At 36.3% G+C, this 23,684-nt stretch overlaps 2 protein-coding genes across 14 annotated transcripts in view; one reads left to right on the plus strand and one right to left on the minus strand.

Annotated features, from left to right (window-relative positions):
• Positions 1 to 23,254, plus strand: part of LOC128029298 (protein turtle homolog B-like) — a 165,372-nt gene extending 142,118 nt beyond the window's left edge. The window contains exons 1-8 of one of the 12 annotated variants that reach the window (XR_008187337.1): positions 19,604 to 19,845; positions 20,833 to 21,046; positions 21,172 to 21,255; positions 21,924 to 22,028; positions 22,115 to 22,211; positions 22,345 to 22,409; positions 22,503 to 22,715; positions 22,804 to 23,254. The gene's annotated coding sequence lies outside the window, so the exon portion shown is untranslated. Of the gene's footprint in view, positions 1 to 19,603; positions 19,846 to 19,874; positions 21,047 to 21,171; positions 21,256 to 21,923; positions 22,029 to 22,114; positions 22,212 to 22,344; positions 22,410 to 22,502; positions 22,716 to 22,803 lie in introns of those variants that run through there. The other 11 variants (XR_008187340.1, XR_008187336.1, XR_008187339.1 and 8 more) reach the window with 11 other exon arrangements.
• LOC128029300 (cell adhesion molecule 1-like) overlaps positions 1 to 23,684 on the minus strand; it is a 158,161-nt gene that overhangs the window by 26,353 nt on the left and 108,124 nt on the right. For both annotated transcript variants that reach the window (XM_052616998.1, XM_052616997.1), the window contains 6 exons: positions 18,334 to 18,480; positions 13,005 to 13,157; positions 10,689 to 10,826; positions 7,764 to 7,922; positions 5,626 to 5,722; positions 5,213 to 5,385 (listed from right to left, as the gene is read on the minus strand). In XM_052616998.1, the coding sequence (XP_052472958.1) occupies positions 5,213 to 5,385; positions 5,626 to 5,722; positions 7,764 to 7,922; positions 10,689 to 10,826; positions 13,005 to 13,157; positions 18,334 to 18,480 (867 nt within the window). The remainder of the gene's footprint in view (positions 1 to 5,212; positions 5,386 to 5,625; positions 5,723 to 7,763; positions 7,923 to 10,688; positions 10,827 to 13,004; positions 13,158 to 18,333; positions 18,481 to 23,684) is intronic.

Raw genomic sequence — 23,684 nt, forward strand, 5'->3', positions numbered from 1 at the left:
AAAGCATTTCCAATCATAATCCAGCGACTGGAAATTCAAAACAGGTTAACAGCCCCATTTAAAACTAGAGACAGACTAAAAAGCAAACATGCAATTAGCTGGACTAGATTGATTAGCTCCACCGACGAATTAAATGCACTGCCTGAACTCCACCTGCCAGCAATATTCCACTGTGAATGCTATACTTACAAAATGCAGAGAGGGTGTTAATAGATACACACTCATTAATCTGGATTCCATGATTAGTGGGGAAAATCAATTCTCCTGTGATCACTAACGTGTATTTAGCTATTTTTGTTACATTTTAGCATGCTTTACATCAACATAAGAAGCCTCCGATTAATTAAAAGCTGTTAGTAAGACATCCAAATCTCTACAGTTTTATAAATACCATTGCTTTGTATTGTTTTCTGTTAATAAAGAGTAATGAGTCACTGATGGATTTGCAAGATGTAAACTACATTTACATCAAAGATGAAATAAGACTCAGGGGAAAGTAAGGATAATCAAGGCAAATGTATAAAAAAAATTATACAAAAGAATGGAGCGTGAATTCAATGTAAAGGCTGCAGATTTTCACAATGACATACTGTTTCCTTCAATGTCACATATTCCCAGCTGCCAAATCTCCAGATAATAATAATAATGATAATAATAAAACATCATTATGATGATAAACGCATATAAATGCACATGAAATTGCATTAAAAAAGTACCTGATCAGCAGGTTTTGCTGTCAGTGGAACAATCTTGTGGGCAAAATCACCTACCTGGAAAACCATTACAACTAGCCTGCATCTTTCTGAAGGAAAGGACCATGAAGTGAACTGAACATTTACTAGAGAAAGTGTTTTGCAATAGCTATACTGAAGAAAACTACTCTTTGTCCTTTTCCAGTTAAATGCTCATCCGAAAAGATGTAAGTGACCTAGTTTAAAGAACTGGGACAATTGACTTCTAGTGATCTACTGTGTTTTAGGACTGCCAGAAGGTATTGCTACTGTAGGACTCTGCAGCAGAGTATTCTGCAATGTCCATAAATGTTTTCAGATCCATTTAGTTGGGAATGTGCAGGCAAACATTGCTTTAAGTTGCTTTCAATGTTAAAAATGTTAACTGCACCTATGAACATTTAAAAAAAAAAAAATGTGTTACTGTATATCTGTGATCTTTTATCACAAACAGAGATAAGTGGGGTTAAAGGGTGCCCTTGCAGTGAAAGGAGGTTAAGTGTCTTGCTCAAGGGCACAACAGCTAACAAAAAGCTCTGGAAGGACTAAAGTCTTGGTCTTCCAGTTCACGGTGCGGATGTTTCCAGACTGAGCCACCCACCACCACTAGAACAGGGATCAATTTGGATTTTAACTCTGTATCTCTTCACCCTGAAAAATACTTATGAAGTCATGGCATGGACATCCCCTGCAGCAGCACAGTTACATCATATTTACCAAAGAGAAGATATTACGTCCGTCCTTTACTTGAACTGAAGTTGACTTTAGTTGTATATCACAAAGCTTTTTAGCTAGATTTGCAGCCCTAGATGTTTCTTCCTCTAGAAAAAGGAATAAACGGATATAAAATGGAATAAGAGAAAATAGAAACATTCGAGGATAATCATGGTGTATTGTAACATAAAAAGTTGGTGTCATTACAAAATTATAAAGCATATACTACATTGTAAAATGGATTTGTCACGTCAAAAAAATCTTAAATGTGACTGAATTCAACCTGCATTCATTATGTTACACCCATGAAACTAATTTAAAAGGTCAGAGCAGGTAGAAATAGTTCTGTAAGATGACTGTACTGTTGTATTTTGTGCAGTTTATTTAGATGAGCTTTAATTGAGCAAAGGTGTATTAACTGATCTAAAGCTGTCAAGGTTTGGCAAGGGAGGAACTCAAGCGCAGACAGGAATCACAACACAATGGGGTATATTACAGACAAAAACGAGAAAAACAAAACCCACGAGGGGGAAAAAAACGACTAGGGCAGAGACTAAATAACTTAACAGGACTAGGTTGACATGAAAAACAAAGACTCTTAACACAAGAACACTAACTCTACAGATAAACAATCACAAGCTAGATAACGTATCTTCAATGGGTAACAATGTAACATTCTTACATATAGAAACACAATGAACCGCACAAGACAGAGCACACTAGGGGATATAAATAAGAAGACTAATCAAGACAACAGGTGGCACAGGTAAGGCAATCACGACAAAACTAGGATAACAAGCGGGGCGGGGCAAGGCTATGTGCTTGTACACAAAACACGGGTCTGTCATGATCCTGCCTCAAGACTAGGAAAAAATCAAGGACACGAGGGCAGAATCATGACAAAAGCGGTGTTAAAGATAATGTTACACAAATTTTTATTTAAAATAAATGCTGTTTTTTTATTTTATTTTCATCAAAGAGTGCTTAAAAATATTTAGCATTAAAACAGTTTTCAGCACTGATAATAATAAGAAATGTTTCTTGACTAGCAAATAAGCATATTAGAATGATTTCTGAAGGATCGTGTGATGCTGGAGACTGGAGCAAGGCTGAAAATTCAGCTTTACATCACTTAAATGACAAGTATTTATGTATTTTTTTAATGAACTGTTGCAACATTTTGAATAGGTATTTTTGAAGAGATTTGTATTTGAGAAAAAGTTTTATTTTCAGCTAATAACATCTGATTCATTTCTTATGGGACAGAAATAATTCCCTGCCTCATATATATATATATATATATATATATATATATATATATATATATATATATAATTGCTATTGTTATTATTATTACTTCTGTTGTTTCCATCCAATTCCAATTTCAAGTCCCAAAACAAATAAAGCCTTTTTTCGAGCAAATTAGCCGAGTACTATCTGTGCCAGAGGCTTCGGAAACAGGATGGGTTTTCACTCTCAGCATCTCTGCTACAAGCTTATCAGGTTGTGACATGTATCTGTCTCTGAGTGCAAATTCACATTAGCCTGCAAAAACATTTGATCCAACATCAAAAAAGTCCCCTTTATGAAGGCCATGTAATGGTAAAGGGAGAAAGCGTTACATTGCTGCCATCGTCTTGGCATGACCAGTGTTTCACTGGTATTACACTTCACGCTCTCTGTGATTTTAGGAAATGCATTTCTCCTATGACCACATCTTCCTGTTCAAGGCTTCAAGGAAAAACTAATGACAAAATGAGCATTTGCTCAGCACAAGTCACTGCGTTACTGTAGCAGTAAATGGAAATGCTCTGTGGCAAAATCAAAGCTGCCATCCCTGGAGAAGCAGCATTAAAATTAACTCTGACAGGCTGTAGAAGTATAGTGTGCCCAGGATTATCAAGCTACAAGAGGTCTTTCCACTTCTTTCAGTCCTCTGAGGTTGGGCATGCTCGACAATTGCCAGCGTAAATTGATTTAGAAATGCACCAGAAGACAACGATTTTATTTACTGCAAAGCATAAGCATTTTATGCCGTACTAAAGAGAAAAAGCAACTCTCAGGGTAACACTACAAATGCATATAATTTCCATTGTAATAAGGCTTTTTATGGTTGAAAATAATTTGTCTTCATTCACTTATTACACAATGCTTAGGAGACTATAATTAAAAACTGCCACTTATACGAAGCCAGACGACAATAAATCTCCTCTTTTCTGAGACACCCACTTGATGCATATAGACCAAAATTCCTCAAGCCTGTGAAATGAGAGGAAGTAGAGTAATCAGCAGGTGGCGCTCACTCAGGTAGGGGTGACAGACATTGAACTAGCCAGGGAGTGGAACCGCTTCCAGGCATGAGATGTACACAAACTCTCCCATTTGCAGATGGGACGCTGATGACATCATTCCCAAACACCTGCCTCTGATTTCAGCATTATCAGAGGGAAATAACTGCGGCACCGAACGCCTCAATGACGAGCCACCCTCTTCCATCAGAGAGTAATAGCTGCAGCTGGCAGACCATTAGCGGTCCTGAACACAACCTGTTTTAAACAATAACAACACTTCAGTTCTTCTATAGCAAAGCAAAGCTTTGTTAAATCCCAGGCTTCAAGTGACACTGTCATAGCAATTATTGCCTGGGCTTTGAAAAATCCAGCTGTCAGCCCTTGTTAAGGATTAAACATGCACCCAAACACAATGCACTTCCTGTGTTAATAAGACAAGTACAATGAAACACTCTCAGGTAAAGTATATTCAATAAAACAATTAACCCTCTATTGCTTACTTCATGAAAACAATGTTGAAAAAGACATTTCTGAGTTGCTTGTCTTGCATAAAATGGATCTCATTAGTAAAAATAAACACTCATTTAAATAAAATTAAAATCTGGGATGATGGCAGTTTCCTTTTAGGTGTGCTGTGCGACAGTTTATTTATTTATTTATTAATTCATTTATATATTTGCGAATATTTCTGAGCGACTTTTATTCTTATCTTTTTGTTGTTGTTGTTGTTATCCAGAAGTCACAGTCCTAAAGATGTTAGAAATAGAAAAGAATAAATTAAATTAATTAATTAAATGCTTAATGCTAAAAAGGTTAACACTAAAAACACTAAAATAATAACTGCATGAACCCATATCCCCTACATTTATATAAATGCCACTGTCACACAGAGTTTCTTCAGGACAAAAAAAAAAACATATTTAAACCATCCCTCAAAACATACAAATAACTGATGTGGTTCTAAATGTTTTAAAATAGAACCTACTCACTAAGAAATATAACTCATATTTTCGAAGGATGAAAAAAGAAATCAATAAAAATGCTCTAATGAAGGCAATTTTCCAAAGTAAAAATGTACGTCCTCTACATGGTGCATTATGCCAGAAAAATATGTTGTGTGAAAAAACTTTTTATTAGCTTATCCTAAATCATCCCTTAATTACGACCCATTTTATCGGCATTAAATGAAGAAAAGCCAGAGTCAGCATTGTGCAATAGAGGGTTAATAAGTTCTGTCTTGAACAAAACATCAGGCATCTTTAAAAAGCAAATGCATGAGGTACTTAAAACCGTTTAGTGCCAAAAAAAACATTACACAGCCAATTGCACGGAGACATCAAGGGCTGGTTATCCAGACACAGATTAACACCAACTATCAACAGTGTAATTTTGTCCCAGACTATAGATTTATCCGTCTGGGAATCTCTGCTCTTATGAATTGTTGTTTACAGATGCAGATTAAGTTCAAGTACGTACCATATACATAAAGGATGTAATCATCATAGGCTTCTCCCACTAAGTTAGATGCCACACAGCGGTACGTTCCGTTGAAGGACTTGTTAAGGTTTTCGATGAAGAGATCAGAGCCACTAATCATGGTGTGGGAGGGGAAATCATCATCCACTTTGAGCCAGTTAATTTGATGAGGCCTGTAAAACATCAGAGTAATCATTTAGTGCTCAGTGTGAAAATGCTCAGAGGCAGAGAGGAGAAGAAAACGTGCTTAATTCAGGACAACTTTAGCACCGCTGTAAAATCAGCACCTGTGCAAACAAGACACACATGTCTGTCTATCCAAGTTATTCTTGTTATCACCCTACCAGATAAAGCAACCAAACAAATCCATATGAAAGGAGTAAAGTGGCCTGAGGGCCCAGAATAGGACTCACTGCGGTTTTCCTTTAGCTTTGCATGTCAGCTCGAGATTTTCCCCTTCTCTTGTCAAACCCTCAGGAAACTCCACTACAATCTGCACTTCTGGTTTATCTGTGCATTGGATATAACACAAACACAAACACACTTATTTAAGTTGTAATGCAGTAGGTTGATTCAGCTCTGTATCCTTATTGAATCTATCTAATTATTATTCTAAGGCCATATACTTGTCTCTCAGTCTGATTAGAAAACATCCCCGGCAGGTTTGGACATCATTTGTGCATTCACATTTATACATTCATTTGTATTATGCATTCATGCTTAATACAAAGACCTGTACAATGAAGGCGGCAGATCTTAGCTGCTCCTCTGAGATTCACTTTTCACGTTACACTATATTAATTCAACCCAGTGAGCCTAAAAATGTGTGAACATGACACCGCGTGATTTTTATAGACTGGGTAAAGTGTGTGAGGAAGGATGACACTGCTATGAATTTAAGCAGTCAATTTAACAGTACTGAAAAATGTTTTTTTTTTCTTCTTCTTCTCTTTTATCTATGTTAGTCAAAATGTCAAGGTGTTACAGTTGAGCCGATCCCTCCTGCCTTTTCTTCTCAAAGGTCACCCTGAGCAGTCAGCTATCTGAATAAATTAATATTCTGCTGAGATTACAAAAGGGTAGGTTAACCTTTTCCGGACTTACCGTGCTACAAAAAAAGAGTGCGGCAAACGCTCTTAATCAATGCATTATTTGGCGGACAGCATTTCATGCTTACTCATAACAAGAAAAGCGCTGTTTTAATTAAAGCAAGTTGAGTTGAAAGCACCCGAAATTGAATTTCCATCATTATTTACTCACTTGGTTTCCTCTTCTCCAAAACCATGTGACTATTTCTACTGTAGAACCACTAAGAATGGATCTTCTCCAATTTACGGTGACAACTGGCACATACACATTAAAAAAGCACCAATGGAAAAATCCATATGATTCATGCACTATATTCCACATCTTATGAATACACGTAATCTCTTTGGGAGACATTTAACCTCTTACTCTCATGATCATCCCCTCCAGTGAGCTGTAAACACCGACCGGATCACCAAGTCACAGAGTTGAACTCTGACTCATGAACAAATCATTCAGTCTGAAATAAATGGTTCACTGAAAAGAATCGGTTCACTGAAAAATGATTTGTTCACTGCTCTGAACTCAGTTGTCAGGTTATAGCTCACTGGAGAGGAGGATCATCGATGAATAAAAACTAATTTCAGTGTGTTCCTCATGTAAAGCTACAGTATCATATGACTCGAATACAAATGTTTGAGTTATACAGACCACTTTAATGCTGTTCATTTTTGGAGCTTGGCTGTCACTATGAACTGTCATTTATGGAGAACAGCTGCATGGCAATGCTTAAAAAACGACATTTCATTTTTGACAGGAATGAAAATGAGGCTGTGAGTGTGTTCAATGGACTGCACTGTTGTTTAACAACATACCGATTGTTCATCTGATGTAACATCTTTCTGAAAAAAAAAAAAAAAAAAAAAATCTAGTACAGTGTGTGCCATTGTAAAGAAATTGTAAAGTCTATCCCTCTCCGCCTCATTTTCAACTGCTAAATTGACAACTGACTATTCACTTATGTTAATTTCTTTAGAAATGGTCTAATTTTGGAACAAAATATTTTTTCGTTCATTACAACGTCAGTCAAGTTACTGCTTAAAGATGTTTAAAATATGATGTTTAAATTAAAGAGGTTTTTAGTGTTCCTGTAGCTCAACTGGTAGAGCACTGCGCTAGCAAGCAAGCAAGTGCAAGGTTGGGGGTTCGATTCCCGGGGAACACATGATATGTAAAAATTTATAGCCTGAATGCACTGTAAGTCGCTTTGGACAAAAGCATCTGCTAAATGCATACATTTAATTTAATTAAATTTTAAAATAATTCATTTTGTGTTCAAACAAAAACTAAAGTAACTAATGTAATGCGATGTACCTTCACTCCTGTTAATTTCCTCATAAACAGTCTAATTGTGCAACAAACGGTTCTTTCGTTCATTACAATGCCAGTCAAATTGACAGGTGGGAAGATTAAACCGAGGCTATTGTAGAGCTGAACGTTTTCTCCTGGTCTTGAGATGACTCACACTGCACTTCCAGGTATTTCTGAGCCTGGAAGTCCTTCACGGCTGGGTGGTCAATGATGCAGATGACGGCCACTCCATCGTCCTCCTTAGAGACGGTGAGCCTGAGCCGGCTGGTGACAGTGAACATCCTGTCGTATAACTCCTCGACAGTCGCCTCACCTGGGAACGGCCGCAAGAGTGACATGTCAGCCATAACAAGCGAGCTCTCTCCATCCCGGCCTGCTCATAATAACACAGTGCCACCAAGAGAGGGAGGAGGGTCACGAGGAATGATACCGTCACCTCCAAAACAAATTTCACATTCATTAATTGTGGGAGACAGGTCTTTTGAGTGCACACCGAGCAGTCATGCTTAATACAGCGTGTATAGGGCACATTCTGAGCCACACGTGTGACGTCCACAATCACAACAGGACATAAAACACAGGGTTGCATGACAGTTTGTTCACCATGTGAAGATTAAATGCTTTTTATTTGTGGCTTGCCACATATATTTATTCATAGATGACATGAGCTAGTTAACTGTTATCCATGCTGTTCCTAGGTGGTTTAAACTGGTCTCCAAGCAAACCATCAAACCAGTTCAGGCTGGTTTAAGCTGCTTTTTTTATTTCATTTGTATGTTTTAAAGCAATCTGCTTAGACTTCAGTGACAGTTATGTTTAGGGGTGACCTTCATGCCTTCATGATATGTTTAGAAGAAAACAACAGCACAAATGCTTTATGACAGAAATAGATATTTCAGTTGAGTCTTATTTACATTATTTACATAGTTCTATACATTTAAATATCTCAATATGTCCTTTCAAATATATCAAGGTAATTTCTGATACCTGTTTCAGTACTCTTTTGGTGGGAAAATGTCTTTATCTGCACTACTAAGGCATTCACAAGCTGGAGGTGTTGATCTTAATAAAGGTGGCAAACGATAGCATGCATTTGCAGTTGATTGAAGGTAAATATTCCACTAATGTTCGTGTAAGTTGTAATTATTATTATTTTTTTTGTTAATTACAACTATTAAAAAACATCTTAAGTAACAGAAATCTGACTAGGAAAAGTATTTTTTTTTAAAGTAATATAAATTTAGAAATGTTGCTTTGCTAGCTAACTAATATTCATGACTAAAATTACAATGAAAGCTAAACATATAAAAATAAAAGGAATTAAAAATGTCAATATTACTATACAGTAAGAGTATATAAATTACACTAAAATAGAAACGCTGCTATAAGAACTGTTTTAATATAACATTATTACCTCTTTGTGATGTGATATCTTATGATGGATGGTCAGGACATGTGACCATGATGAATTCATATGAAGCAGCTCAGAGGTCAGTGGCTTGCTGTAGGGTTACTGCCCATCATGTTAGCCCTCATCCTAAGACAATTTCTCGACTCAAGGGCATTGAGCTAATTGCAGCACAGTGTATGACGGTTTACTTGGACCTAATGAAGTGGGAAATAATTACAGCTCGGCATTGACCTATAGCTCAGCTCTTCTCTTTTTTTTTCTGTCAGCGCATACTAAGACAATGTTACAAAAAAAGACATCAGTTACGGTACACCAAAGACAATTTAAAGCACATAAGACCTTTCATCAAGGATCCTACTAATTTTGTAATTGAATAATTGTAAAAAAAAAAAATAATAATAATTTTAATAATTTTTTTTAAATGAGAATTATGATCACTATCATGTTTGAGTATTTATTTATTTATTTTCGTTAATTACAACTATTAAAAAACATCTTTAGTAACTGAAATGCGACTGGGAAAAAATATTATTAGAATAATAATAAAAAAAGTAAAATTAGTTTAGAAATGTTGCTTCGCTAGCTAACTAAACTGAAAATGCTGAAGTACTACAATGACTTAAACTAAAACTGAATTCAAAATGAAGCAAAATAAAGATAAAAAATATAAACTAATACAAATATTAAACTAAAATAAATAATAAAACTATAAAACAAAATGTTTTAAATAAAAGCAAATTCATTATATACAGTATATACAATACAGTATTTGTTATTTAATTATTTAGAAAGAAGAGATTATTTAAATTAGTTGACCAAAGTGGAATGATGTGCTGTTATTTAAACAATAAATATAACATGTCTGGCAGAACATTCACATAAAGTATGTTTTTGGGTAAATATTCTATTCTTAGGTGAGTCAAAATGTTGCTTTACAATTAATAATAATATCCTCCAAAGCTTTACAATCGATGGTGTTGTAATCAATATGTAAAGACAACAAAATGAGTGTAGTGCAGAGTAATACTTTTTAATAACAAACCAGTCATTATTACCTCAATGTGTGCTTTCCATGATCCTAACTGCATACTAGCTATTATTTGATCCATTTAGCAGATGAAATCTCTTGCCGTAGGCCACTATCTGACTGTTTTCACTGCAGTTTATGAAGCTGTGATGTTTGTAATCCATAAACAGTTGACACATTAAACTTAGATTCTGTTTAAATGTGCCATATCATCTGCCATGTTTGCCTCTGTTTCCCCAGGTAGTCTATCTGAATGTTATTCAACAGTCCCACCCTGCTGTCTAATGGAGAAAAGCTATTTCTAAGCACATTAACCAGCCTGCACATCCACTCGTTTACGCCAGCATTCACTGCCTTAACCAGCAAGAACTAATATGTGGGCAGCATTTGCCGAGTGGGAGGTAAACAGTGGGAGTTCATTCAAAGCTACTTATTTAAGCTTGACTGAAAGCACCAAAATCCTCTTTTAGAGACCTGCGTGTTGTGATCTTCTTGTTAATTCACTGGATACACCTTTTGAAGGCTTAATTAAAAGTCATTACAAAGTCAGAATCTAGACCGTGGTGTGTTGTGTGCTGATCAGAGACATCAGTAATCACAGCAGACTTATCTGAACAATCTTCCTTGGATCGGAGTCAGACCTTGCAGTGGTTGGTCTCCTTTCATCCATTTGATGGTGGAAGCAGGTTTGCTGCCCATGGCGGTGCAGGTTATCTCCGTCTCATTCCCCTCACTCACGATTTCCTCGCGGGACTCTAAGATTGGATTGCCTGGTGGAACTGGCAGAAGATCAACGGCAGGATTAGAGATGGTGCGACAGCTCTTCAGCATTGGATCAATGTTTTTTATCTGTGTGCTCGACTGTTATTTTACTAAGATCTGCCGATGACTATCAAGAGCTTCTAATCAGTAATAAAGCCCACATAGTTGAAAAGGTGTTTTTGGGACAATCTGTACCCCCCCACAACCCCCCTGCCTGTCCTCATTCTATCTGAAAATACCCTATAGTCCATGTTTTGTTTTGGATGCTGGTTTCCAGCATTGATTGCTGGTTTGCTGGTGTCCCCACCAGGCATTTTAACAAGCTAAACCAGCATGACTTCCTAGGTTCCTCGCAAGGTTTCCACCTTAAACCACCTATCCATGTTAGGGGGTTGCCAGTGTTGCCTGTGGATTCCTCAGTGGGGTTTTGTAAGGCACTATTTTTGCAGAGCTTCTTTGGAACAATGTGTGTTCTACAGAAATAAATATAAAAAAAAACATTTATATTTTTTTTTTATTTATACTTATCTGAAAGTTGAATAAATACACTTTAACAAATAAATAATCTGAGGGTGCAAAAAAAAAAATCTAAATATTGAGAAAATCACCTTTAGAGTTGTCCAAATTAAGTTCTTAGCAATGCATATTACTAATTGAAATCCAGTTTTAATATATTTACAGTAGGAAATGTACAAAATATCTTCATGGAACATGATCTTTACTTAATATCCTAATGATTTTTGGCATAAAAGAAAAATCAATAATTTTGACCCGTACAATGTATTTTTGGCTATTGCTACAAATAGCGACTTAAGACCAGGGTCACATATATATATATAAAAAAAAAAAAATTGTTTATGTTTTTGAAAGAAATCTCATATTCTCCCCATGGTATTTATGTAATCATAAACAGGTTGACATTTTTTTCCTTCAGCATTTTTTTTTTGAAAACCATTATACCGTTCAGAAATGTGGGTTAAGAAATATATACTTTTATTCATTCATCATGTTTCAAATGATTTATATTTTGAATAAATGTTGTTATTTTGAATGTTCTATTCAAATAATCTAAAAAAAGGAATCACAGGTTTCACAAATATTTGTATAAGCAGCAATAAGGTTTTTACTGTATTTTTACTGTTTTTGTGTTTTTCTGTATTCTTAAACAAATGCTCCTTTTTGAGCATCAGACACATTGGGCATTGTAGGGGGGCTGGGCACTTTCCAGCTGGTTAGAATGTTAAAATAGATAGTCAACATTCTAAACCTGCTGAAAACCATCATAAAGCAGCTAAGAACCATCTACAGTTGGTTTAAGCAGGTTTTTTTCAGCAGGATAACAACAATAGGCCCAAGCTGGTCTTTTGGCTGGTTTCAATGGGTTTTTGGTCACTTTTGAACTGGTCAGGATGAAAAAAACTAGCCAGCTGAATACCATCTTAATCTAGGTCCAGCTGGTCTGGGTTGGTTTTAGAGGGTGTTTGGGTATTTTGGGTTTTGGACCAGCTTCATCAGATCAATTAGGCTGATGAACAGCAGGGTTAGATAAGAAACAATCCAAACTGTTTAGGAAATCCCTGAAACTTTCTGAGGTACATACAGTAGCATTTCATTATGTACTTGGACAGTATTTGGATAAGCTGCGTTACTCATGTTTCACTTTTTCACAGCACATTAACTCATACGGTTCTTTGGTGATGGCACTAAAGCGTCTGTCGCAAGGAGAACTGATATTTGAGGGCTCTTTTTCTAATATCTTGCTTCATGCTTTCATGTCCTGTGGTTAAGGGTCCATGCTGTGAAGGAACGCATATCCTCATAAAACTCATGCTACTTTAGAGAGCACTCAGTTCCATTCAGCTTTCCAGGATGTCCAAATATGCTGCATAATAAACCTCTAATGTTAGTGTCATTCAATGCAAGAGGCACACAAAGCTAACTCCCGAATTGCTCGATGTAGCCTTTTCAACATCTAAGAGGAATTCAGTCAATAGGCCTGCCAAAAGCGATCTACCAATATCAATAGCGCAACATCTGTTCCTTTTTGTTTGGCTTGTGTTATTGGAAACGGCGTGAGAGTAATTGGTTGATATTGTGTCATGGTGAGATTCAATTAGACAAGTTCAATTGAGTGAACGAATCAATGAGGTAAATCGATAATCAGGATTTTAGCATTCTGAGGGTAGACGTCATACCCAGCACAGTGATGTCTGCGTAGGCTTCCTGCGGGGGATCCGTGTAGAGCTGGCACACGTACCGTCCCTCGTCCGAGAGTGACACGTTGGACAACGACACCAGCAGCTCGTTGTCTGAGAAGTTAACCAGCTGAAACCGACTGTCCTTCAAGGCTGAGGAAACAAAGAGTGAAGCGGACAGACGTGGATGAGTAGGGAGTAGACGGATCAGTCGTGAGGGTGATATAACAATAGCTCAATAAACAAGGGAAATGTTTCAGATATTTGTACGGTCTTGTTTGTCTTCTTTTATCTGCCCACTTTTATCTGAAGCTCCTAACAAAATCAAAATGTTAAGCTTTTTCACTCTGTACTCGAGGCAAAATTTATGTTGGAGGCCACCCACCCCCAATAAAAAGCACTTGAAACAAATATGATTCCAAACCTTTTTATTTATATACAACATTGCATTTTAAATGTATTTTATATAATTTTTTATATAGTACCTGTCAAAAGTACTGTCTCTTTTGCTCTCTTTTTACCCTAATATGTCGATGTTAGCTGAGTGCAGGTGAGTGGCAATTCAACTATATCCAATGAACAATGAGACAAGAATTTGACTGGTCATGACTGATGGACTAGTGTATATGGGATGTTACAACCCGATCTCACGGCAATTCGTACGTATTTTACGAGTTGCACAATTCGTATGAATTTGTACGAATGACTTACACCTAACCCAGCCCCTAAACCTAACCGTCATTGGGGTTTAGACAAATATAAAATCGTACAAGTGAGGTCGTACAAATTCATACGAATAAGCCAACTCGTAAAATACGTACGAATTGGTCGTGAGATAGCGTTGGATATTACCACTGTTGCCAACTCTCATAAGACAAATAAGCAACCAAAGCTTAACAAACAAGTCCAATATTATTTATTATTTATTAGCAATAAATAAGCCCAAAAAGCTGCAACTCACGACCCCCGTTTTTTTCTTCGCATAACTTAGGAAAAACAAAACAAAACAACAAAAAAAGCCCAAATGTTGTGTATTATGTGCAGACTTGGAAACTCTGGATGTTACAGTAATGGAGGCCCCGACTCAGAGCCAGAGACCGTAGGCAATTGCCTGCTCTGCCTGTAGGTAGCGCCAGCCCTGTCTGTACCACTCTGTATATTTTAATGTTTTGTGTTTAGTAAAACCTTTAAATTTCCCCTGAGAAACTGAGTTTACATTAAATGCAATTGACCTCTCATCTTATTTTTCCATTACCATATCCCCTTAGGGACCCTTTGTGGTGCAAATGGATCATTTTTAAATTCAAAAAACAATTTTGATATTTCACCTTTAAGCATGATATGTAGATGTATTTTTTTTTTTTTTAATTCATGAACCAAATTTCAAATATTTGAAATACTTGTTGAAAAATATTTTTAATTTTTTTTTTTCTTTTAGATTTTTGTTTTTAAACCACCATATTGTTTCAACCCTCTTAAATATTTTACTTAAGGCTTTAATTTACAAAAAGTTAATATTTAAAAAAAATGAGATGAAATACACTAATAGTTCCAAGTGAATTAGGTTTTTCACTCTGTACCACTCACATAGTGAGTACTCTGTTCTATAAAGTAAAAAAAAACACTGTAAAACATTTTTTTAGACAATTTTTTACAGGAAAATACAATTTTAGTAGTTCTACTTCAAGATTTCACATTTCATTTAATGTATTACCATGTTATTGTTTATTACATTTTCTCTAATTTATAATTGCATTTTTTTGTATGTACAGTTAACCATTGAATAGAATAACTTTTGGATTTCCATTGACAATCAGATTCAAAGATCAGAACTAACTTTTATATAATACTACATCACAAAGTTCTGGAGAACTTCATTTAAATGAGCAAACTCAAAACTCATTTTCAAAGTTCAAAAAGTCAAAGCTCTAATTGAGCAACTCCATCAGAAGTTTAAGACCTTTGATGATGCATTTTAAGAACCTCCTCTTAATCCCAACCCTGAACCTGGGAATCATTTGTAAGTCTCCTTCCTAAGAATAATGATGAGGCCAGCTTGTTTTGAGCAGAAAGATGGTGGGCGGAGAATGAAAGGCCTGAATTTCTTAGTGTTCGGACTGAATTGCAATTGACATGGGGAATTTATACACTATACATCAAACAGATCTATGACTTCAGACTTAAGGTAATGCCAGAGGACTGTAATTTTTCTACATCAGTACAGTGCACCTGTCGAAGTGCTGCAGAGATCTTGGAGAATATGAAGGATATAAATCTCTGCAAAGCAAACCTGCACATGAACGGGGCTCATTAGAACACATTATAAATTCTAAAGCATCATAGTCCGTAAGAGGTTGACAGTGAGTGAATCTGATTGTTCTGTGTCCCAGCTGGCTTGAGATGCTCTTCAGCTGTCCTAGCCTGCGATCTCAAATTGATGGAGAATAAAAAGAGAAGGGGCGCAGGAAAATACATGTAGCATGTTAGATGCAACAAATACAAATTGAATTGTTTTGCAAAACAACAGCATATATCTTCTTACATTTAAAAAAAAAAAAAAATTGGGGAGAACATATTGTCTCTAATGAGGGAATATTAACACATATGAATCCTTCTGTTGTCTTCAAGACAATTTTACCTGTTTTTGGAAAGGAATGTACTGTAAATACCACATTGTGTTTGGACAAGGTTTGTGACATTGTCAAAAACATCTAAATAAACACAAATTAAAGCTGCAAAGCCCATAGAAAAGAATGACGGAGGCACTATATATTTCAGTGTTCTGCATTAAACAATTTGCATCCCCCAAACAACAGTGCGTTTGCATTTAAATGTAATTTCCTTCCCATCACATATTTTTTTTTCCATCACCATCTCCCCTTAGGGGATCATTATAAAGCAAATTTATAGTTTAAAAAATGTTTTATTTAAAAAAGAAAACAAATAAAGTGTTCCATTTGATCCTTTAAAAATCAAACAAACAAAAACAATTATGCTTATGCATACTGTATATGTACAAGTTTATTCAAGTTCTCCTGAGGTAACAGGCTCTTTTATTTCATCCTAGAACACTGCATGTAAAACATCAACGAACAAACAAACAAGTAAATAAATACATAAATAAATAAAAACACTGCTTTGCTTTATACACTTGTAGTACTGCAACAAATAGCTTGGCATACGATGTGCAAAGTGGAACCAATTTGACTTCTTCAGTCACAATTGACTTTACACTGACTGGAGAAATTTACATTTGTGAAATTTACATAAACTAGCTGTACTGTATCTGTAAGATGTGCATAATTCATTTACTAATGGCAGAACAATACAAAAGTGATTATAAACTATACAAAATATTATAAACTGCCAAATATGATTGAAATAAATGACAAATTGGACAAGCTGTGTCCCAAAGTTCTTTAATATTTAGAAAAAGAAAAAGAAAATCATAAAAAAAGTGAGACCTGCTGTACCCTAATAATGAAGGTATGAAATTTTAATACCTGCAGTGTCGGTTACAGTTTACCCAATGAAGGAAGTTTCTTAGGAGAACAGAAGAATAACAGTTTGCTATACATACAGTAGACTCTATAACATGAATCCCAAACAGTTATCATCCTCTTGGAATTAATAGTATTATAATTTAGTTCACTTGAGTGTACCGAAAAGAAAGTTCACTAAAAAGAGTGACAAAAATATCTTTCAGTGGGGAAATGCAATTTGTAGCGAATATCATTAAGTCTTGAGAAAATGAAAATGACTATTTCTCCAACCATCACTGTTAAAGTCACTGTTTAATTCTACGTTGCTCTTAAAAGGCATACAGAGCAGCTCTAGCGTAAATGACAGGAAATGAGAACAGCGGTCTGAATGTAATGTGATAAAACCTTAGCCATCGCTCCACGGCGGCAACAATAAACCACTGCCGAATCATAATGCTAATATATAACAAAGCGCACCGTGCAATATATCATCGGCCGACATCCACAGGTGCATGCTATATACACTAAGACACATTCACATTCTTATGCCAGCCATCTGTGCTGAAGGGATAAAACTATGAATTGTTCAAGTGGTCATACTTCTCACAAACAGAGCTGGCAGCCCAGTAAACATTAGACAGAATAATACATTACAGCATTAAAGAGATTGAGGGCTGAGCATCCCTCCAGTCACATCCATAGAACTAATGTCAGAGCTTGCAGCAAGAACGCTCACTCTCCATCTCTTTCTGTCTATCTTCCTCCCCTAAACCCCAACCCATATCCTGCCCTTCCCTCTCTTGCTGAACGCATGGATCGGAAAGCTTATGTCAGGTGAAACTTGCACTAAAATATGCCCAACAGGAAAATTAGGTACCACCAACACATTAATTGAATTAAAGTCATGACAGAATTCCTACCTGACCTTTCATCAAAGAGTTCTTTTCTCACTTGAATGTTATAACGCAACGTAAATGTGTTTCTAACTCCAACATTCAATCATTGTGTTTCTATGTAGACAGGGTTGTAAAAATAACTCAGTTTCCCCTGAAGCTATGAAATCTTAAAAAAAGCATTGCTGACATATGGCCATGCATAAACACAGAACAAGCATTAATCCCAATAGCAACCGATACCATAAAACGTCTGTTTCCACAATGTACGATGCTGTTATCATAGTATTACTCTAACATTTACTTGTTAAGACGAATAAGACATCTACAAATACTTCAAACATCCTTGAATATTTACTCAAACTGCAGGATACGGGATCCCGCGGAGAGATGGGCCAGCTACACATGTAAATTGCATTTGAAATGTCATGAAATACCTCTGAAAACGTCGATCTGCGTATCTTAGATTACTGTAGGAGTGATTCGTTCGCTTCATAGAAGAGAATGAGGAGGTTATTCCCACACATTTACTAAACTAGGTCCGGATCATGGGTCAGACTGTCACTTAGCAACTCATCAAGGCCCTTATTTAGCAGGGAAGGCAAGATTATATGCTTTGCATGCAGAGCGCCGTTGAGCTTCTAAACAATCTCAAGGCTGGAATCTAAACGGTCCGCTCAGAGGACTCTAATCAGCCTGACACAATTACACTCTGTCACTCAATTATTGAAAAGGACCTTGTCAACAATGCAATGCCTTGCTGCTCCTTTAAACGACAGGAGACAGGCTTGGTTATGCCAGGGTGCCAACTTATGAATTTGCATGGGGTTACAGGGATGTTTTGGTGTGTAAAATCGGAATGTTCTGCAAAAAAACAATGCAGGCTTTGGATGGATTATGATATTTTCTGCCGTGAACTGAAGTGAGGATGAGAGAGAAGTCAGTACTGCTTACGTCTAACGTCTCTGAAGTAGATGGTCTGTCGGTTGGGGTTGAGCAGTTGGATGACGGAGTCGTCGTTGTTTTTCACTCGGCAGCTGATGATGGCCATCTCGCCCTCGACCACCGAGACATTATTCGTCACCAGGTTCTGACCCTGCACTGTAACCCAGAGAAAACACATAAAAAGACTTACAACACAGAGCAACAGAAGTATAAAGCCCATTCATTTTCATCATATGGGATAACATGAATACCTTTCGAGAAAGATGTACGAGAGCTTTGAAATGGCTGAGCATAAGTCAGAGTGATTTTTTGAATAGTCTAAAAAATTGTTCCTAGTGAAGATAATTCTGTAAAAAGAAACCCACCAATCAGAGTAGATGCTGTTACCTCGGAAACAATAACAGTGGCAGACATGATCAGCAAACACTTCTCATTTCCATGAATCATTGCAAATTATCTAATCAGTTCCTGTACAATCTAAATACTAAATATTTAACAAAATATGTTGCTATTTTTAATTGCTATTTTATATATATATAAAAATATATAATTATACTTCATAGATTTTTTATATTTATAATATACAATATAGTTGGCGTTTATTGCATATGTATGCATACATATGATGTTCGTTGCTTTTTATTGCAGATTTTTTAAACTCCTTATGGAGAAAATAAATAAAAAATCCACTTCCGGAGCCAAGGCCACTAAAAAAAGTGAGCATCACTGCAACACCTGAATAAGGTTATTACATTTGCCATGTCTTATCACAATCTGGATTGTAATTACAATGTATCCGCTGAACACATTTTTTCTAATTTGGCTGTTGCCTTGCTATTCAGTTAGAGAGGCAATCATGACACTCTTTTCTTAAGCACAAAAAACCCAGAAAATACTATTACAATTCAGATCCTGTTTCAGTCTGCTCTTGTATCATGAAATTGTAAAAGTTGAGGCTGAAGCTGAATAGATGACTGCCATGATAATGCGAATTCTCATGAGGAAGCCTTTGAATACTGATGTTTTTGCATAACACATGCATACATTTGCAGAGTGTGAAAGAAACTGAGAGTGACACGCAAATAAATATAACAAGCAGCAACGTTTGGAGAAGCATGTAGAAGTCGTGCACGCATGCGATGTTAAGATGTACAGGCTGGGTTCGCAGTTTGGATGTATTGATTTTACAGTGTTGTGTGTTTGTGGTGTGTGTGGAACTCCCCGGCTCAGACATGGGGACTTGTGACTTGGTGACTTGGACTCGAGTCGACTCGAGTCGCTATTCAACCCGTTCTCATCAGTCTGCGTATAAATAACACGACTTTACACTTTCTATTTGCGTGTAATGCATACGCCAAATGCCATTTTTGCGTGCATATGATACGCCAGTCCTTCCCATTAATTTCGGTGGAGAGCAGATGCGTCCAAATAACACGCATCATCTTCAGCGGCAGTGACGTCACCAAGCGAGGCTCGTTCAGTTCACCTGATGCGCGTACACCTTCAAACAGGTAAGCAAGGGTAAATATTTTTTTTATTCTTCTTTTTGTAATGATATCACGTGGTTAAGCGTATTGTTTTAATTATTTCAGTATTTCTGCATCACGTTAGACAGGGCCGTGTTTTTAAAGGGCAGTTTATGCTCCAATTATGGGTCAGTGGGCTGCTCAGCTAGCCTACCATTGTCATTAGCCTAAGCTAACCTGTACTGTTTATAGACCTGTTGCAGTTTTAAATAAATTTATGATTTGACATATGGGTCTTCAGCTTTTAGACATGACTAATACAAGCACAACAAAGCACCCAACCCAATATCGCGTGATAATCGTGATCGTGTAAAAAGTCCACACATTTAGCATATTTTTACAATACTAGCCTAACTTTTGCTTGACCACGTCATGTGTAGCCAATTCACACACAGTAACTACAGCATATTTACCATGCTTCTCCTACTGTAACCGTAGTTTTACTCTGGACTTTGTAACGCACATAACCACGACATTTACTATGGGTTTACCATAGTAACCATAGTTTTACTCTGGTATTTGTATTTACTAACACACAATAACCACAACATTTACTATGGGTTTACCATAGTAACCATAGTTTTACTCTGGTATTTGTAGTTACTAACACACAATAACCACGACATTTACTATGGGTTTACCATAGTAACCATAGTTTTACTCTGGTATTTGTATTTACTAACACACAATAACCACGACATTTACTATGGGTTTACCATAGTAACCATAGTTTTACTCTGGTATTTGTAGTTACTAACACACAATAACCACGACATTTACTATGGGTTTACCATAGTAACCATAGTTTTACTCTGGTATTTGTAGTTACTAACACACAATAACCACAACACTTACCAGGATTTTACCACAGTAACTGTTTTTACTCTACACTATTTGTAAAGCACAGTAACCACTAAGTTTGCCATGCCTTTAATATCTTTTTGTGATGTAATTGTAATTCAGTGTTTTTTCTGTCTTGCAGTTACGTCGGATTACATACTCCACAACAACCTGTAATCCAGCAGATCTTTAAAGAAGCCATCTCTTGTAAAATCTCTCTCTCTCTCTCTCTCTCTCTCTCTCTCTCTCGCTCTGCTAGAATTAACAGGGAACTTCAACTCCACGCTCCCAATGCTGATATTGAAGAAGCTGTCAAGGGGGCTGAACAAGTCCTTCAAAGGATCAACCCTTCACAGGTCATGTTGAAGACTCTTAGTTATAACTGATTTGCTTTAATGAACGCATCCTTATATTATGTGTTAATCAAATATTTTGGTCACAGATCATTTTAACACACTGTCTCAACATGTTTATATTTCAGGAAGGCCTGTCATGAGATTTGAATTTGACCATCTTGTGCATTTATGAAGAAGACCAAAAGCTGCAAAGGCAAACACTTCCAATGGTACGTCAGATACATTTTTCTCAGCATTTGATGCTTCTTAAATTTTGGTTCACTTAGCCCATCAGGAAGAACACTCAACAAAGAGCATGTTGTAGTAGTAATAATTCATCCAATAATCATATTATATTGCACAAGTGTACTTGTACAAAATTCTACAACTTTTACTCCTACTGCTGTTATTGGCCATTACCACAGCTCCCATCAGATTGTGCCCATTGTAAGAGTGTTTATATCATGAAGTTTAAATGAAGTCCATTGTATTCTTTATTAATCTTTACAAATTGGTGCCGCCTCTTCCTGTTTCAACAGTACATGATATCTGTCCACACCTCATAGTCTGCCTTTCTTTCTATGGTGATGTTACTGAACACATCTGTCTTAGAAGCAAGAGAATGGAAATCCTAGTTTAACTTTTCAAGTGCTACAAATCAGATCTTCAATGAATTTGGGCAATCAGATCACTTAAAGTTGTTCACATAAAGACCAATAACTATAATGAGAAGTATTTTAGCATCCACACCAACAGACAATACTGTTCTCTTAAATCTCTTAAATGTTCCCCTCATTCTGTTAAATTTATACACAAAATTCTGCCTTTCTCTGCCTTTTTCACTTCATATTCATGCTGTACTCCCTCACTCACACATTCTTTTATGCTCTGTTGTAAGGCAGAAACTGAGAGTTTGCATGATGGCATTTTCTCAGACGCTGAATCTGATGTGTACAGATGAACTCAGGAGCCTACTAGAGTTGCCAAGGAACTTGTGCTTGAAGTATATAATGATATCTGCTTTATTTATATTTTTAAACAACAATAATGATTAAACATGGGGTCAATAAATATTTTCTTGTTTTACAGCTGAAGACCAGAAACGCAAAGAAAATCAGTCAAACCAGTCCTAAAGAAATGAGGAATGAACATGGACTTCTTGTGCCCCAAAAGAAAAGACAGAAAGGTGAAAAGTTTCACATTTCAATTTGTATGTCTGACTTCAATATAGTTATGTGTGGTACAACATTGATGTTGATCTCTCAAAAGACTTTTCAAGTCCGCAGTTATAGTTTTTCACATGTACATCTTTTTTATAGCTCCTAAAATGAGCAAATAAGCTGTGCATCATCTCTGTGATTTGGGAAGGAAATGACTGAATATGGTGAGTACTGACACCTGCAACTGTATTCACCAACACTATTACTCTAGAATGGTTATTGCTGACTTATTGTTTTGTCTGTTTGTTTGAATTAAGATGAAGCCAATTGATGAAGATATCAATTGAATGGCCACCGAGTGCATCACTGCTACCTGAACCCATCAGTTATCTTCTGTGAAGACTGCATTCACAAACCGCTCTGCTGCGACAGCTCAGATGTTACGGCCTGTAAAAGTAAACATCACAGCTAAACAATGAGAGCTAGTTGTGGTGGGATTCTTTTGGCCAATATCCCCAACAAGAATCAATGTTAAGTCCAGTGCAACACTTATAAATAAAAATACTATATATTGTTTATTGATTTACCATAACCTAAATACATGTTTTGGCCCTCCAGGACATCTAGACCAGGTGGAGTGTGAGGAGGACCGTCAGAGACTCCAGCCAGCCGAGCCATGGATTGCTCTCACTGTTACCATCAGGCAGACGTTATCACAGAACCTACACCAGCAGACAGTGAGACAAGTTCCTTTCACAGGCAATCAGACTGAACTGAACTCATACCAGTAAAACCATACACACCCCACCAACCTCATATGCCCTGCACTCTTATCAGTTATGCTGACTGGACTCAATATTATTATGCACCCTGACATTCTGTTTGCACTAATTCATACCGTGCTTTACTGCAGAGATGTATGTGTACTGTGATTATTATTGTTTTCAATTCATGCTCTTTGTATAGCATAATTTTTAACATATATTGTTATCTACCTGAATTGAGTCCCTTATATATGTGTGTTGCATATATATATATATATATATATATATATATATATATATATATATATATATATATATATATATATATATATATATATATATATATATATATATATATATATATATATATATATATATTCAGAATTTGTATTTCATATATATTCATGAATTAATTCATTTGTCATCCATACTGTCACACTGCAGTCTGCACCCAAGACTTTCATCACCTGTATACTTGTGTTCATTGTATTATGACAATAAAGATATTTGATTTAAATTAGTTACATGTCTTTTGTTCATCAGTTGTGCTGTAGGGTGCTGCATAACAACTGCAAAAAAAAAATGTATGACATGGAAGATTATGATATGTCCAGGACATGGACAAGCAAGAAGAGGAAGAAAAGCAGGAGAGCTCTAAAAACTTGATGTGATTCTTTGGGGCTCAAGACATTTCACCATGCATGCATTTGCATGGTTTCATCTGATTAGAAAAAC

The sequence above is a fragment of the Carassius gibelio genome, chromosome A15 (genome assembly GCF_023724105.1).
Source record: "Carassius gibelio isolate Cgi1373 ecotype wild population from Czech Republic chromosome A15, carGib1.2-hapl.c, whole genome shotgun sequence".
Lineage (NCBI taxonomy): Eukaryota > Metazoa > Chordata > Actinopteri > Cypriniformes > Cyprinidae > Carassius > Carassius gibelio.